At 49.6% G+C, this 16,320-nt stretch overlaps 1 protein-coding gene across 3 annotated transcripts in view; it reads left to right on the forward strand.

Annotated features, from left to right (window-relative positions):
• Nucleotides 1-16,320, forward strand: part of CHID1 (chitinase domain containing 1) — a 1,865,353-nt gene that overhangs the window by 613,253 nt on the left and 1,235,780 nt on the right. For all 3 annotated transcript variants that reach the window (XM_069624010.1, XM_069624012.1, XM_069624011.1), the window contains one exon: nucleotides 1,400-1,492. In XM_069624010.1, the coding sequence (XP_069480111.1) occupies nucleotides 1,400-1,492 (93 nt within the window). The remainder of the gene's footprint in view (nucleotides 1-1,399; nucleotides 1,493-16,320) is intronic.

The following is a 16,320-nucleotide window of genomic DNA, read 5'->3' on the forward strand; positions in this document are numbered from 1 at the left end:
AGATGGGGTGTGATTGGAACTACCCCATTAAGACTAAGGGAGAGTGGGTTGGTGTATAATTGGGAAAGGGGGAATACCATGTCTCGCCCTCTGGTTTTCCCCCCTCCCAGTCCCCTGTGACCCTCCACTCAGGTGATCCTCCCTAGCTTGTCCACCCAAAGGGTGGGGATCCAAAAGCAATAGCCTTTCCCAGGCCACCTGAATGGAAGATCCCGGTGGAGTAGGTGGGGGAATACAGTCAGGTTTCTCACATACGTCCAACCTGAGGGTGTTCCTCATGGGAACGGGAGTCCTTGTGACCAAAGGTGGAGGTTCCACTTGCCTCTACCCCTAGGGAGGGTATTGCAGAGCGGGCTCACCTCCCTAGCCTCACAGGAAGAGGCTCCCACTTGGGGAGAAGGGACGAATTCCCTTGATTCGTCACAATTCGCTTTACACACAACAGGCATTTTGCCATCCTTCCCATTTACACATTGCAGTCCTGAGCACAAGGCCTCAGAATCTTTACTGTTGTTGCATTTGTATCGTGTATTACCTATGAGAACATTAAACCTGTTCTCCCAACTACATCCTTCCATTCCGGATTTTATCTTCACCATAATCTACTTGCATAGGTGCTGGAGAATAAAAATAATACAGTTCATATGAGGAATAGCTCAACCTTTGAAAACCGCTGGAATATGTTGCCTGATTGATATGACTTGGACATCTTCCACCCAGCTCCTTGAAAGGGCACAGAAGTCTTTGCTTCAAACTTGTTGAAATGAGATTGATCAAATGAGTGCCAACTAATAAAACTCCTCATGAGAGCACTGTCGAAACTGATTTGAACTCTTGTTATTTGGGGTTTTGGATTCTTAGGACCAATGGTGATGATAACACATAAGAACAGAGGGGAACTAGTGCGCTCTAAGATATGTAAACATTTATGTATGCTGATAATATAGGTATTGATATGCCTTGCATATAAATCCCTAATTTCCACAGCATAAGAGGAAGTGGGATTATGGTTTGCATGCAGTACCCAAGGTAAGCGTGCTCTTGGGATGATATGTTGCTTCTCCGTGTAAAAGGTAGATTCTGTAACATAGTTGGGGCCTTTTTTGTAGAAATGAAAATGTGTGGATGACCATAGCTGATGCCAGCACATGAATTGCAAAGCACAGACACAGAGATAGCCCGCAGTACGGGGATTCCCCGGCAGGGCCATCCCAGCTCTTCAACATTACGAGGTTGATGAATTGAGTATGGTTACATTCGGTATTAATTATACCTGTTTTAAGCGTTTAGCAGCAGGAGGAATCCTGCGTGAAACCCTTTATAAACATGTGACATTATTGTATATTGGGACCAATTCCGACTTCCTGGTGCGGATGACCGGATGTATTTTGTTTTCCAGGGAACTGGTTCACATGCTGGGTCACCTGGCAGAGGCCCTACATGATGCCGAGCTGAAGTTTGTTCTGGTGATACCTCCCTCTGTGGCGCCCGGGTAGGTACTTTCAGAAATTAAAGGCAGATGCTTTCTTTTTCGGCATGAACTCCAGCAAGTGTGACCAGAAAGAGTGGTGCTTGTTGAGCAAAGCATGCGTGTCTGGCACAGCCACTTAAAGGCCGCTTATTAAGAACCACAATGGGTTTCATTCAGATTTCTGAGCCAGTGTTGCGAGCTAGCTGTGATGGGATGAGCTCTGCAGCATCAAGCAGTGGTGGCAATGGGCATTCCAAGGCCTTATCAACTGTATTCTTGTGAGGGATTGCGTAATCATGAGTGGGCTAGTATTTTTTTTTGTGACATTCACAGTTGTAAGTCACTGAACAAAGGCTCAAATCACCTGTCCCTTACTGTTGGCTGTCCTCAAATCCTGAGTGGACTGCCAAAGATCAGGGCTCTGAGCCATAGGTGCTTGGAATTTCGTTGGTCCTGGTTGGAGGCAACAGCTGCTGTCTGTTTTTTTCTCTCCTCTTCTTTTCTGCAGCTTAGCCCAAGTTTCCTGCCCAGGTTTCCAATATCTGATGATCCGCCCATGTTTTACCTGTCAAGTTTGTGTTCGTGACCCCAGCTGAGTGAGCGCTGGGCTGGTCGAATCCTGCTACCACTTCACTTCGAAAGGTGGGGAAGCCTTATATTCTAAGGCGCCCTTGACGCAGTGGTCCACATTTTGTGGACTCTGTCAGCTAAACATACTACACAACTACGCCCATAATGCTGGGCCTCCACCGACTAATTAATGATTTGTGATTTATATAGTGCTTATGCCTAAGTGCTGTACATAGAACATATTTACATACATTAATCATCCCAACTGAAGTTGGTACTTATTTATCGACCTAAGAAGGATGAAAGGCTGAGTTGGCCTTGCTGGGATTCGAACCTGCGCTCGGCAAATCCAACACAGATCGCTGCAAGCGCTCAACCCACTGAGCTATTTTACCAGCTAATTAATAAAAACATGAGCCACCTCACTCTTGTATTGACCAATCTGCACATTCTCTTTATTGATATTTTATTTCTATCGCGCTTGTACGCAAGTGTTTCAGAGCGCAACAAGGCAAAGGAGGGGAACAGGGGATAACAAAGCAGCGATCTTACTAGGCCCAGTGACATTGAGAACGCGCAAGTGCATGGGAGAGTGGGAGGGGAAAAGTGCATGGAAGGGGGGAGAAGTGGAAAGTGCGAAGCAGAGGAGTAACAGATAAATAATAAATACATAATAAAGACAACAAACAGTGGTAGTGCAGCCAGCAATTTGCAAGTACTAGGTTTAAGGTAGCAGACAGTGTAGGTCTGATAAGTGCAGGAAGAAAAAGGGGGGGCTGTATGGGTACAGATACAGACCCCAGTGCAAGAGGGGCCCGTAGGCAGTGCGGGAGCGTGGCAGAGTGAGCAGTTACCTGGGCCCGGAGGACAGGTGGTGGCCAGGTGCACAGAGCCAAGAGAACAGATCAGCAGGGGAGAGGGGGCACGAAGGCAGAAGAAAAGAGGAAGGTCTTGAGGTGCTTCTGGAACCGGAGATAATTCTCCTCAAGTTTTAGAGTGGCAGGGAGGCTGTTCCAGAGGGTGGCCCAGCCGAAGACCGAGATCTACCCCCAGCTCGTTTCTTTGAAAAACAACTGACCCTGAGGAAGTTGGATATAGAGGAGCGAAGAGTTGGAGAGGGATAGCTGAAGGTATTTTGGACCCAGGCCCCAGAAACTCAAGAAACATGCTTTTGCCCCCGGAATCTACCCCTCATAGGCTACCCTGTGTACAGCATGTCTTACCCACTTATTCCCTCAGCAGAGATGTGCAATTATTTAGATTGATATAATTGTGTGGATGCTTTATAAGGAAAACATGGCCAAGTTTAAAATTGGCTCCTCTACCTTGCCCACTTCTCTTTGAGGACAGGTACTCTTTCTATACCTGAAATGTACATTATTGGTGTCTTCTCAATAAACACATTCATGTGACTGGTCCACCTAGCTCTAGTTGAGTGCTACCAGCAGACAGGGCACAGGCTCCAAAGCCCTACATAAATACTTTAGACAAATGTTTTCTTAACCTTGCAGGGGAGCAATCACCCAGGAGGAGCACTGCATGTGAGAATCACAGACCTGCAGCATACTGTGTTCAGCATTGATCAAATTACCGTAGTTTTGTTTATGCAATGTGCTTATTGACAGCTCTTTATGAATCTTTATGAAATGCAGCCTGTCTCTAAGCTTTCATTCGCAGCAAAACAAACACAATTAATGAAGACCTAACAAATAGTAGAGTTATAGGCAGAGGGCATTGTTAATAGTGCTGAATGGAGTTGCCAGAGGAATGGTCAAACCAGGAATGAGTGTAGTTGTGTCCAAACGTCTGTATAAAAGGTAGTTTATTCAATGAAAGTGGAGAATCTTGGATTAGGGTCAGGTGACTTCATGACAACACCAAATAAACAGAGGTGGTTCTCTGATTATGGTTCATGGAAGCCAGCTGGAGAGCCAGCAGATCTCCTTTATGAAAAGAACAACTTCTTGGTAAAACTAATCTGAGAGTTAACCTGCATAGGGTGGTCCAGACCACCTATGGGTTGGTGTGAATGGGTTTCCTGTTGAAGTTTACAAGACATTCTACTGCTCCTTCTCCCAGAATTAGAAATTAGGAGTGCAACAAACTCCAGGCTAGATTAATGCCCCAGGCTTTTTTGCTCGGCTTGTGCAGAAATGCTTGAACCAGCCTCACTTATCCTAGAATGCAGCTGTTAGGCTGATCCCAGGCCCAGGAAAGACAGATCTCCTCTGGACATGAGGAATTCCTGGCCTGGATCTCAATTGTGATACAGGTGAGCACAGAGTCACACGTCATGATACATAAAGCGCTTGTTGCATAACTGTTATACTTGTATGGCCAGGCCATTTGGGTGGAAACTGAAAAATATTAAAAATTACCTTCGTGGTGATTCAGGTTCTCTTAGTCCGGGCTCTCCCTCCTTCACAACTGGTTGGGAACGCCTGCATTTGCAGGCAGGCCGGAAAAGCTGGCTGCAAAAGATAGCGGTCTCTTTGAGAACTTTGATTGGGTGGGGCCTACTTCACGCGTGCGTCCTTCCATGCGCCGGGCCCACACCTTACCAACATTCCACACCCAGTTCCTGTGGTTCCGCCGATGGCGAGAGAGAATGTAAGTATATGCTTACTATAGTGGATGGCTGGATGGGTGTTGTGAAGGAGGGAGATCCCGGACTAAGAGAACCTGAATGACCATGAAGGTAATTTTTCATTTCTCGTATGTCCAGGCTCTCCCTCCTTCCCAAATGGTTGGGACCAGACTAAAAAGCTTTAGAATAAGTAAGGGTGGAGGAGACCACATTTGCGGAATTCAGGCAAACAAGTTGCGCAGCATGTTTTGGCCGAAGCATAATTTCTAGAAGATGTATCCATAGCATAGTGCTTACAAAAGGCAAGCAGGGTATCCCAGGTAGCCGCTTTACAAATGTCTACAATGGGAACATGTCTAGTAAAGGCTACAGATGCTGCCTTGCCTCTAGTGGAATTAGCCTTGGAGATGCAGGAGACAACCCATCTAGCGATGGAAGCTTTAGCTGCCTTATTGCCAGGAGAAAGACCCCCATAAGTAAGGAAGGGCTGGTCTGCTTTTCTGAACTGTTTGGTCCTTTCTAGATAAAATGTTAAAGTTCTGACAACATCTAGGTTATGTAATGTTTCTTCAGCTGCAGAAGCATCTGGTCCTGGAAGAAAAACGGCAAGACATATTTCCTGGTTTAAATGAAAGTCGGAGACCACCTTAGGTAGAAAGGAAGGGACCATACGTAGGACAGCTTTGTCCTTATGGAACACTACATATGGTTGCTTTGAGAAGAGAGCCTGGAACTCTCCAATCCTTCTAGCCAAAGTAATGGCTATAATAATGCCATTTTCCAAGTTAGAAATGCTAATTCACGAGATGCCATAGGCTCAAAAGTTTTTTGCATTAGGGCTGATAAGACCACGTTGAGATCCCACTGAGGTGGAGGTTCGCGAATAGGGGGATGTAAGCCTTTGAAGTGCCTTTTAAAGGCTTTGTTGGAAAGAGAGACTTGTGTTCTCTATTCAGGTAAGCACCAATAGCTGATAAGTAGTGTTTGCATGGGTCTACTTTGACACCAGTGGAAACTAGTGTCATGGCCACAGGCCCCAGAACACACAAATCACACCATTTAGTGATGGGGCAATGGGTTACTTGACTCACTTACGTCCCTTTGGAACTCATAAACACAGGGGCCTTGGCTGGACTCAGGAACACTTTATTTCAGTGCAGGAGTGCTTTTATTTTACAAGAACTTTCCAGGAGCTGAAAGCCTTTATTCCAGAGAACATCCTTGTGTGCTGAGTCATCAGGTGTGGCTCCCTACACCTGGTCTTCATGTGCTGACTTATCGGCTGTGGCAGGGTGTGGCAAGCAGGCTGAACCTGGTGGGCGTGGCTTCAGAAGCTCTGCTATATAAGCTGCTCCATCCTTAAAGCTGGTGCTTTGCGTTACTGTGCACTTGCGTGCAACGTGACGCTCACCGCCGCTTGGACCAGTTTACTTACCTTCTGAAACCAGGCGTTCTCCTGCATACTCACCTCCAGGAAACCCGTGCTTCATCGCTTCATCTGCAGACTCATCTCCTGACATTCAGTGATCTTGATCCCGACTCCGCAGCACCTCACTCCGCATCCACGAACTCGGACCCTGTGAAGAAGAAGAAAGACCAGGTTAGAACATCTGTCCTAGGGCTGCGCCGCATTTGAACCCTGCGCGCCCCTTAGTTAACAACTTACCAGCTACTGTACTGTGCAGCTTCGTTACTCATTTGCTCCGGCTGCCGTCTCGAGCTCTGCAGCTTCTGCCGTGCCGGCAACATCACCTGCAAGAGAAGAAAGCAAAAGAGCAAACCTCAAAAGTGGAACGGACAGCAATACAAGACAACAAACATTATAATACAACAAAACAGACGAGGAAAGACAAAGGCAAACAGGAACACTTAGCTGAAGTATAGTGGCTTAGTCGCAGCAGGACTGGACTACCACATGCAAGGGACCAGTGAAGGAACTCTGTCCAGATCATACAAGCGCCCCTGCCAGAAGCAGCAGGACGGAGTGCTCGCCAAAACTAATCAACAGGTGAGCTTTCCAGGCACAGCGCTTCCCACGGGTACCACGGTTTGGGAGAAGGGGTCTGGCAAGGGATCAGGCGCACAAGCTGGCATACTCACGCCCCCTATTCTCCACGCAGGAGCAGTCCCAAGCAGCATCACCTATTACCACCAGTTACCACATAAGCGGAGAGGGGGAAGTCGGACCCGAGCGACCTCACCCCTGGGAGGGCCGCAACCATGCCCCAACGCCTCCGCAGAGACCAGGTGAGCGTAACAACTAGATAAGACATGAAGGACAGGACATATTACCCATCAAGGCCTTTAAAGGGTTAAGGTCTTGGTCCAAGGCCCAGTGACCGAAACGTAACCATTTTCTACAATATTGTTTTTTAGTAGAAGCTTTTCCGGAAGCTGATATGATGGTTATGTTTTGCTCTGACAAATGTAAATGGTAAAAGTCTAGTTTTTCAGGAACCAAGCCTTCAAGTTGAGCAATTGAGGGGAGGGGTGAAAGACCTGCCCTTTCTGTTGTCAAAAGATCTGTCGTTGATGGAAGATCTAATGGGGAAGTCCCTGCTAACCCGAGCCCAAAATGGGGCTATTAGAATCATTGCCAGATTCTGGGAAATGTTGAGTTTGAGTAACATTTTGTGTATTAATGGGAGAGATGGGAACGCATAAAGTTAGTTTCGACCAATCCAGATGTAGAGCATCTCCCAGGGATTGAAGGCCCTGACCTTGCCTTGATGCAAACTGAGCACATAGAGAGTTCTCCTGGTTGGCAAAGTGGTCTACTGATGGATGGCCCCACTTCTGAAATATGTTTGCCACTGACGGTTTCAGCTCCCACTCATGCAGAACAGACTGTAACCTGCTTAATTTGTCTGCTAGGAAGTTCCTCTTTCCCTCCAGATGGGACGCCAAAAAGAAAATGTGATTTTGAATGGCCCAATACCAAATCTTTTCTGCTAGGAGAGACAGGGGAAGGGAACAAGTGCCCCCCCTGCTTGTTGATAGAAAACATTGCAGTTGTATTGTCCGTTAGAATTTCGACCACCTTTCCTTGAAGTGTTATGTTATGTTAATAAATCTTATAGAGCGCATAGTTGCACCAAGGCATCATGGCACTGGGAGAGATGGAGACAGCCCCACGAGAATTCAGAAAAGGTATGTTTTGACCCACCTTCTAAACTCTAAATAGTTAGAGGTTTTCTTGATGGTAAGTGTAAGATTATTCCGCAAGACTGCGGCAGCAATAGAGAAGGCCCGGCCACCAACCCTGTCTCTCCTATGCTTTTGGACAACAAGTTGTTCGGAGGTGGCTGAGTGAAGATTACGAGTGGGACGATAACGCATGAATCTAGATTGGAGGTATTCTGCTCCCTGACCCGTGTAGGGCACGGTGTACAATACACAAGGCCTTAAATTCTACCCGTTGAACCACAGGAAGCCAGTGCAGATTCCGTAACACAGGGGAGATGTGAGCTCCAAAATGGGTACCTGTGGCTACTCTAGCCTCCAGGTTCTGCAGCCGCTTAATCAGGCCCTTAGGTTGGGCAAGATACAGGGAGTTGCAATAATCTATTCGTGATAGAACCAAGGCTGCTAGGAATCAGAGGAAGTACTCTCCTGTGAGGGAAGAAATTATTTCAGAGCGAAAAATGTGGCTGTTTGTTCCAGGACATTTATGTGGTTTTCTTTTCCTGAGAGGACCAAAGACTGTGCGCTGTTATACTTAGACAGGGGGCTTCCCAACCACACTCTGAAGAGTCTGTTGGTATGACTATTTGTTGAGGAGGTGGTTGAAAAGGAACCCCCATTAACTGGTTCTCTGGGGATTTCCACCAGAGTAGACAGTCCTGAACTTGTTTTGGAATTTGGATTTTCATTTCCTGGGAATCCAAGAGCTGGTTTCAGTTGCGAGCAAGATGCCACTGGACCATTCTCATATGGAGCCTTGCAAAGGGAACTAGGTTCATGCAAGAGGCCATAAGGCCCAAGAGTCTTTGAAACCACCAAGCTGTGGGTCTGGTGGGTATTGAATCTTACGATGGTTTGTTGAATAGCTTCCTCCCTAAGACTCTGTCTAGAGTAGTATCTATGACTGCTCCTAGGAATTGGATCCTTTGCGAAGGATTGAGCTGGGATTTTGTCACATTTATGGAAAACCCCAGGTTGAAAAGAGTATGGTATGTTAATTGCATCTTCTGAAGCAATTGCTCTGGAGACTGGGCCTTGAGAAACCAGTCGTCTAGGTAAGGGTATAGATGGACTGTCTTTAACTGAAGGTAGGTTGCTGCTGACCTGAGAACATTTGGGAAAACCCTGGGAGCAGAATTTAGCCCGAAGGGAAGACATCTGAACTGGTAATGAGACCTTCCTATTGTTAATCTCAGGAACTGACATTGATGTTTGTAAATAAGGGATGTGAAAATAAGTGTCCGGTAGATCTACAGATGTCATCCAATCGTTTGGATGAAGAGAAGCCAGAATCTGAGGAATTGTCACCATATGGAAGGTTCGAGTGGATTGGGTCCTCCAACGTATTCCATATCTATGACCGTAATCACCACAGCTGTGCTGCTTTAGAAAATCTTTCGGCGTCTGCGTCGATGATGTCGATACGCCGCCCTCTAGGTCCTCCTCCGACGGCCGACGTCACTGGATGTTATAAGTAGGACGCACGACACCCGTAGCCTCCAGTTCCGTTTTTTCCGTGAATGTGTTCGCTTTGGAGATCTCGGCGCGCCTCGACTCTTTGGAGTTTCTGTTCTTTATCGGTTCTTCGAACCTGTTCGTTTGTGAAGTATATCCTTCGTGATGTCTACCTCGTCTTCCACCCCGCATCCGGGCTTTAAGAAGTGTGGGGACTGTGGGTCCAAGATGTCGGTGACGGACTCGCACGACGCCTGCCTCTGGTGCCTCGGGGTGGCCCATGACACGGATGATTGTGTTGACTGCCAGTCGCTTACGTCCAAAGCCTTGCGGGAGCGCAAGAAGAAACTGTCGGTAGTTAAGGTGTCCAAGCCATGGAAATAGAGGTCTGCGGGGCTTTCGACGGACGATTCGAGGGGCGACTCACCGCATCGTCGTCGAAAGTCTAGTGGGTCTCGGTCCCGGAGTAGGTCCCGCCACTCTTCGAGGCACTCCCGGAAGTGGCGTCATCGGTCGCCTTCCCCCTCCTCATCCGAGGACTCCGCCTGTCGGCGGGTCGCTTATCCCACCAAGCATGCGACGCCGGAGGAATGGGCTTCCTTCAGTAAGAAAATGCTAGCGATTCTCGAATCGCAGGGCACTAGTCCGTCCGCGCCTCCGAGTGGGGTCGGTCGTGATCGATCAAGAGACACCGCTTGTACGCCTTCGGGCTCGGGTGGTCGGCATGATTCGCGGCAAAGGTCCCGCTCGGACAAGGGGAATCGTTTGAGACCGTGTGCACCTGTGGTGTCTTCGAGGAAGATGTCGACGCCTGTGGCGCTGAGGTCGTCGATGAGGCTCTGCCTCCGAAGAGGTCGTCGGCGCCCAGGCTGTCGAGGGACACGCTCGGGGCTGTGCCCTCGAGGCCTGTGTCGACGTCGCTGATGCTGTCGGCGCCGTGTTCGGCATCGCCGCTGATTCACTTGATGGCCTCGATGCCTTTCGAGGCTGTTTTGACAGGGGTACCCCGGGGCACGGTGGAACCCACTAGAAAGGCTCTGGCCAAGGTCAAGCATGGCTTTGTTCCCCATTCTGTGCCCTCTTACCGCCATCTTGAATACATTTCAGAGGTGGATGAGGGCTCTGATGATGGCATGCTTCCTGATACGGTGCCAGATGAGATTCTCTCGGGCCATAGCCAAATTAAGGACCTGCGTCAGTCCCTGCACGACGCCAGTGGTCTGGACACCTCTCCGGAGTTGGAGTTTTGTAGTCCTGAGCCTAGCACTCATGCCAACACTCCTTATGCCTAGGGTCACTGAGTATTTGGGGTGGTCTGCTCCCCCAGGGGATTTTCTTCAGGATGACCTTACGGATATCCTTGACCAAGGTCCACCAACTGACCCGGTACTGCCGTTCCATATGGCTCTACAGAGGAGGAGGGTGGTGGCGGCTTGGACTGCTCCAGAGAGTCTCCCGGCAGTGAGCAAGTCTTTGCCGCAAAAATACCGCCCAGCCAGTAGCGACCCCTGCTACTTGACCAAGCACGCCACTCTGGAGAGTTTGGTGGTGCAGGCGGCTACGGCTCCAGCAAAGCAGGCGTCGTATCCTACCATCCCTCCTGATAGGGACGACAAGCGTTTTGATGGTTGGACGAAGAAAGTGTTTTCTTGAGGGGGTATGGCGCTACAGGCGGCCAACTCCGTGTGTGCCTTGTCTCGTTTCACGCACACTCTGTGGAACTGTGTTTCCTTAGCGGCTGAACATATTCCCGAAGGGGACGAACGGGATGGTTTCCTTGCTATGGTGCAGGATGGCAAGGATGCCATATGTGAGGCCTTTCAGTCGGGTTTGGACATGGTAGATTGCGTCAGCCGGTCCATGGCGGCGAGCACCATAATACGCAGGTTTGCGTGGTTGCGGAAGTTGGGGTTTGCTCCTGATGTGCAGGCCCAGCTCCTCAACATGCCCTTTGACAGGGAACATCTTTTTGGCAGCAAGGCTGACGAGAGCCTTGAGAGGTTGTAGACCTCCAAAGCTGCAGCGAAGTCGTTGGGCGCTGCAGTTCGACAACCTCCGCCTTTTCGTCCTAGAGGACAGCAATGGAGGGGAGGTTCCTTTCGTTATTACTCATCCTCTGGTAAAGCGAGAGGAGCTGCCAGTCAAAGGAGCCACCGTAGGAGTGCCAGAGGTGGAAAACAAGGTACTCGAGGTGCCAAGGCCGCTCGGGTAGTTGCCTCGTTGCCCTCAGGCAACGCCGCGGCCGCTTCAGCTCAGTCATGATATCATGTCCCATGGTTCGCCGGTTGGGGGAAGGCTGGCGCAGCATCTTGTAGAGTGGCGTGCCATTACTTCAGATTTGCGAGTTCTGGAGATCATAGCCCACGGCTACTGTCTTCCTTTCCGGCAGAGGCCTCACGACAATCCACCGGGGAATCTCTCTTTGAAGAATCCCAATCCGCTCCTTGCGCAGGAAATTCAATCCCTGCTGGAGAAAGGCGCCATAGAACTGGTGCCTGTAGCGGAGAGGAACAAGGGATGGTATTCCCCTTATTTTTTGATTTCCAAGAAAGACGGGGGATTGAGACCGATCATGGACTTGCGCGGTTTGAACAAACTCCTCAGGAAGGACAAGTTCAAGATGGTTACTCTCTCTCAAGTCCTCCAGGCCCTTCAACTTCAGGACTGGTTGGTGTCCCTCGACCTCAAGGACGCTTATTTTCATGTGCCGATCCATCCAAAGCACAAGAAGTACCTGAGGTTCGCGGTTGGCGACTCGCACTTTTAGTTGCGGGTCCTGCCGTCGGAATGACCTCCGCCCCGAGGGTCTTCACCAAGCTCATGGTAGTGGTGGCAGCGCATCTCAGGAAAGGGGGGATTCATGTCTACCACTACCTGGACGATTGGTTGATCAGGGCACGCTCTCCCGAGCAAGTCCTGGATCATCTGTCAGTCACCTGCCACTCCCTCCACAAGCTGGGCTTCTCCCTCAACTTAAGTCCCATTTGACACCAACTCAGAGGCTCCAGTACATCGGAGCAGTGCTCGACACGTCACTGGGGCAGTGTTTTCCTCCCCATGTGAGGGCTCATCACATTCAGCAGATGGTGCACAAGTTTCAGCTTGCCCAGAGTCTCCCAGCGTTCGAGTTCTTGAGATTGCTCGGCCTCATGGCATCCGGCATTCTTCTGGTGCCAGAGGCCAGGTTGCGGATGAGATCTTTGCAATGGGCACTCAAGCTCCAGTGGTCTCAGTCCTCCGGCAGGATGTCGGACCCTGTTCAGGTGCCGTCCTCGGTCGCCCAGGACCTTCTGTGGTGGGCCGTCGAAGGCAATCTGATAAAGGGAGCTCCTTTTTGGCTACCCTGGCCGGAGGTGACGATCGTGACGGACGCATCCCTCACGGGATGGGGAGCTCATGCCAACGAGTTGACTGTCAGCGGTTGTCGGTCTCTGTCGGAGTCCAGACGCTATATCAATCTGTTGGAGCTGAGGGCCGTCAGGCTTGCCCTGAAGGCTTTTCTGCGGACTGTGCGAGGAAAGAATGTCCTGATCCTGACGGACAACCCAGTGGCCATGCACTACCTCAACAAAAAGGGGGGGCAGGGTCACTTCCTCTGTGCAGGGAGGTGATGCAGCTCTGGTTCTGGGCAATCCTGCAGGAAGTTTCGATCTTGGCAGTTCATCTGGCGGGAGACCAAAATGAGACGGCGGACTCTCTGAGCAGGCAGAGCGCGATCTCTCACGAGTGGGAGTTGGCTCACGAGATTCTCCTGGAGATCTTTGCCCTTTGGGGGACCCCTCAAGTGGATCTCTTCGCCTCCAGTGTCAACCGGAAGTGTGAAAGGTTCTGACTGCGGGAATTTCCTCCAAGAGGAGCCTTAGGAGTCGCGTTCGTGGTGGAGTGGTCTTACCCACTGCTGTACGCGTTTCCTCCATCCCAAGTCAGCCTGCAAGTGCTGCGGAGGTTACGAATGTTCAGTTCCTGGATGATCCTCATTGCTCCAGCGTGGGCCTGGAGGACGCGGTACCCGGACCTTCTCGACTTGTCCATCTGCCCTCCACGTCGTCTTCCCTACCGAGACGATCTGCTCTCAAGGGAGGGGGGTCAGGTTCTCCATCCAGAGGTCAGATCCCACAACCTTCACGCTTGGTTTCTGAAAGGTTGAGGTATAAGGATTGGGACCTCCCTGAAGACGTGATGGAGATGTTGCTTTCGGCCAGAAGGCCCGCAACTAAGTCCCTGTGCCGTTGGCGAAAGTTCTGCGACTGGTGCAGGGTTAAGAATGTGGATCCTTTTGCATGTGACATTCCTGTGGTTCTGTCTTTTTTGCTTTTTCTAGCCCACAGGGGCTTGTAAGTGGGTACGGTTAAAGGTTACCTGGCGGCGCTGTCCATTTTTAAGCGCTCGTCTGAAGAGTGTTCTTATTTTAAAATCCCTTTTAATTTCTCAGTTTCTAAAAGGGCTCACTAATGTGTTCCCTCCGTCACCTTTCCAGGTGCCCGATTGGGATTTCAACCTTGCCCTCAACTTTCTGATGGGTGCTTGGTTTGAGCCTTTGCATTCTTGCCCTTTGAGACCGTTAACTCTTAAAACTGTATTTTTGGTTGTGGTCATTTCCGCTCGCAGAGTGAGTGAGTTACAGGCACTTTCAGTTAAGCCACCCTTCACTGTATTTCATAAGGACAGGGTTGTCCTTAGAGTTCGTCCTTCCTTTCTTACGAAGGTGGTGTCGGAATTTCATTTAGGCCAGAAGGTGGTTGTTCTGGCATTTCATCCTCCTCCACATCCTGGTAAGGAAGAGGAGAGGCTCCATAGGCTCGATCCTAGGAGAGCTTTAAGCTTTCATATTTCACGCATGTCCCGGGTCAGAGTGGACGATCAACTCTTCATTGGTTACGCTGGTAAGCGTTTGGGACAAGCTGTGACTAAACAGACTTTGTCTCGCTGGATTATTCTGGCGTTCCTAGGGGTGTTCCTATTCGTAACATCTGTGACGCAGCCACCTGGGCTTCGGTCCATACTTTTGTATATCACTACTCCCTCGATTCCCTCCGTGGGCAGGATCTGGCCTTTGGCAAGGTGTTCCTTTGCTCTGCACTTTGATTGGGCATTCTAAATTTCTTTTGCTAAATTCTTTTCCCACCTCCTCGTATTGGTACTGCTTTGGGAGTCTGTCATCGATATGGAATACGTCGGAAGACCCAATCCCCTCGAAGAACAAGTTACTCTCTTACCTGGTAACGTTCTTTCGATGGGATGGTCCGACGACCTATTCCATATCACTCCCTCCTTGCCTTCCCCGCTACAGAATTTCTTATGCGATTGCAGCTTATGTTTCCGCAAGGCTTTGTGTGGTCAGACTTGCAGAAGACTGGTGCCACACGTTCTGGGGAAAAAACTACAACTGAGGCTACGGGCGTCGTGCGTCCTTCTTATAGCATCCAGTGACGTCGGCTGTTGGAGGAGGTTCTCGAGGGCGGCGTATCGACGTCATCCACGCAGACGCCGAAAGATTTTCCGAAGCAGCACAGCTGTGGTGATTACTGTCACAGAGATGGAATACGTCGTCGGACCATCCCATAGAAAGAACGTTACCAGGTAAGAGAGTAACTTGTTCTTTCGATTGACAGAAATTGGTTGAGGTCTGAAAGGTCCAGAATTGGACGGATCCCACCTGATTTGTTTGGGATCAGAAAATAACAGGAGTAAAATCCCTGACTTATTTCCTCTTATGAATAATAGGGTTCATCCTTAGGCACCTTGTACTTGTTATCTAGGGCCTTGGAGATGTGTGGATCGGAATGAGGCTTTCCCCAATGAGTTAGAGCTTGTTCTAGAACAGATAATTACATGAAAAGTGGAGCTTTTGACAGCTGAGATGGGAGTTGCCCAAAATCACCAGCTGTTTCAGGCTTATCCTTTTGAGCTCTCACGGGTGTGCTGAATAACTGTTCTGGTGGAACCGTAAACAATTTGGAAGCGTCAGTCTACTGAGTCAGAAATTAGAGTAGAATTATCCTTCTGACTCTCCGGTACCGAGCCCGAGACAGATGTCACAGGAAATTTCTTCAGTTTGTGCTTTTTTGGAGAGTTAGGTACTGGACTAGATCTTGAATGAGAGTACTTATGCCTCTTGTGAGAGGACAGATGTGATTTCCTCAGTAGCGAGGAGCTTGAAAGCTCAACTGTGGTAGTAGAGGCTAAAACATTTTCTTTCGTTACCGAAACACCAGAGGTTTTACATGCGGGAGCCGACTTGGCTTTATCTAGTGCAGGGGAATCGGAATGGACTGAATCAACCCCTGAGGCGCAGGCCTCTTTGCATGAACCCTTGCCGGTTCGGCTTGCCAAGGCAATAGATGGTTTTCCTGGTACTTTTGTTATTCTGTCTGGTGTAAATAACTCTTCTGGTACCGGGTGGGTCTTCTGAGACCCTTTCCCACTTGGAGGTGCTAACACTTTACCACCAGGAGGTACTAGTGCTTTCCCACCACCCAGAGGTACTTTCAGGGTAATAGGCCGGGGGTTTCCCCCTGAACGGTCCCACGAAGACTCTGGAACGGAGGAGGCAGTCTTCATCTGGGTACCGACGGCCGGTGCCGAAACTAGAACCTCACTTGAAGGTACAGTCCCCCTCTTAACGATATCCGGCTACAGATGCACTGCTTGAATCCTGTCGCATGCATAGAGGGAGGCACCACAAATTTAAAAAATTAACCAATCATTAAGAAAAAGGATGGACAGCCAAGAAAGAAACACCCTGAAAAGGAGGGAGTCGCAGTGCAGCAAATGATTCCGACCCGCCCAGTAGGCGGAAAAACAGGAACTGGGTGTGGAACGTTGGGGTAAGGTGTGGGCCCGGCATCTAGAGGGGGTGCATGTGTGACCTATGCCCCACCCCTTCAAAGTTGTTAAAGTGACAGCTATCTTTTGCAGCCAGCTTTTCCGGCCCGCCTGCAGATGCAGGTGTTCCCAACCAGTTGGAAAGGAGGGAGAGCCAGGCCGAAAGAGAAACACAGATCACTTCTATGCTAACAACCAGATAGTGCCTCGTCCATGAAGCTTTATGAAC

Source organism: Ambystoma mexicanum, chromosome 11, assembly GCF_040938575.1.
Source record: "Ambystoma mexicanum isolate Mex_15411 chromosome 11, UKY_AmexF1_1, whole genome shotgun sequence".
Taxonomy (NCBI): domain Eukaryota; kingdom Metazoa; phylum Chordata; class Amphibia; order Caudata; family Ambystomatidae; genus Ambystoma; species Ambystoma mexicanum.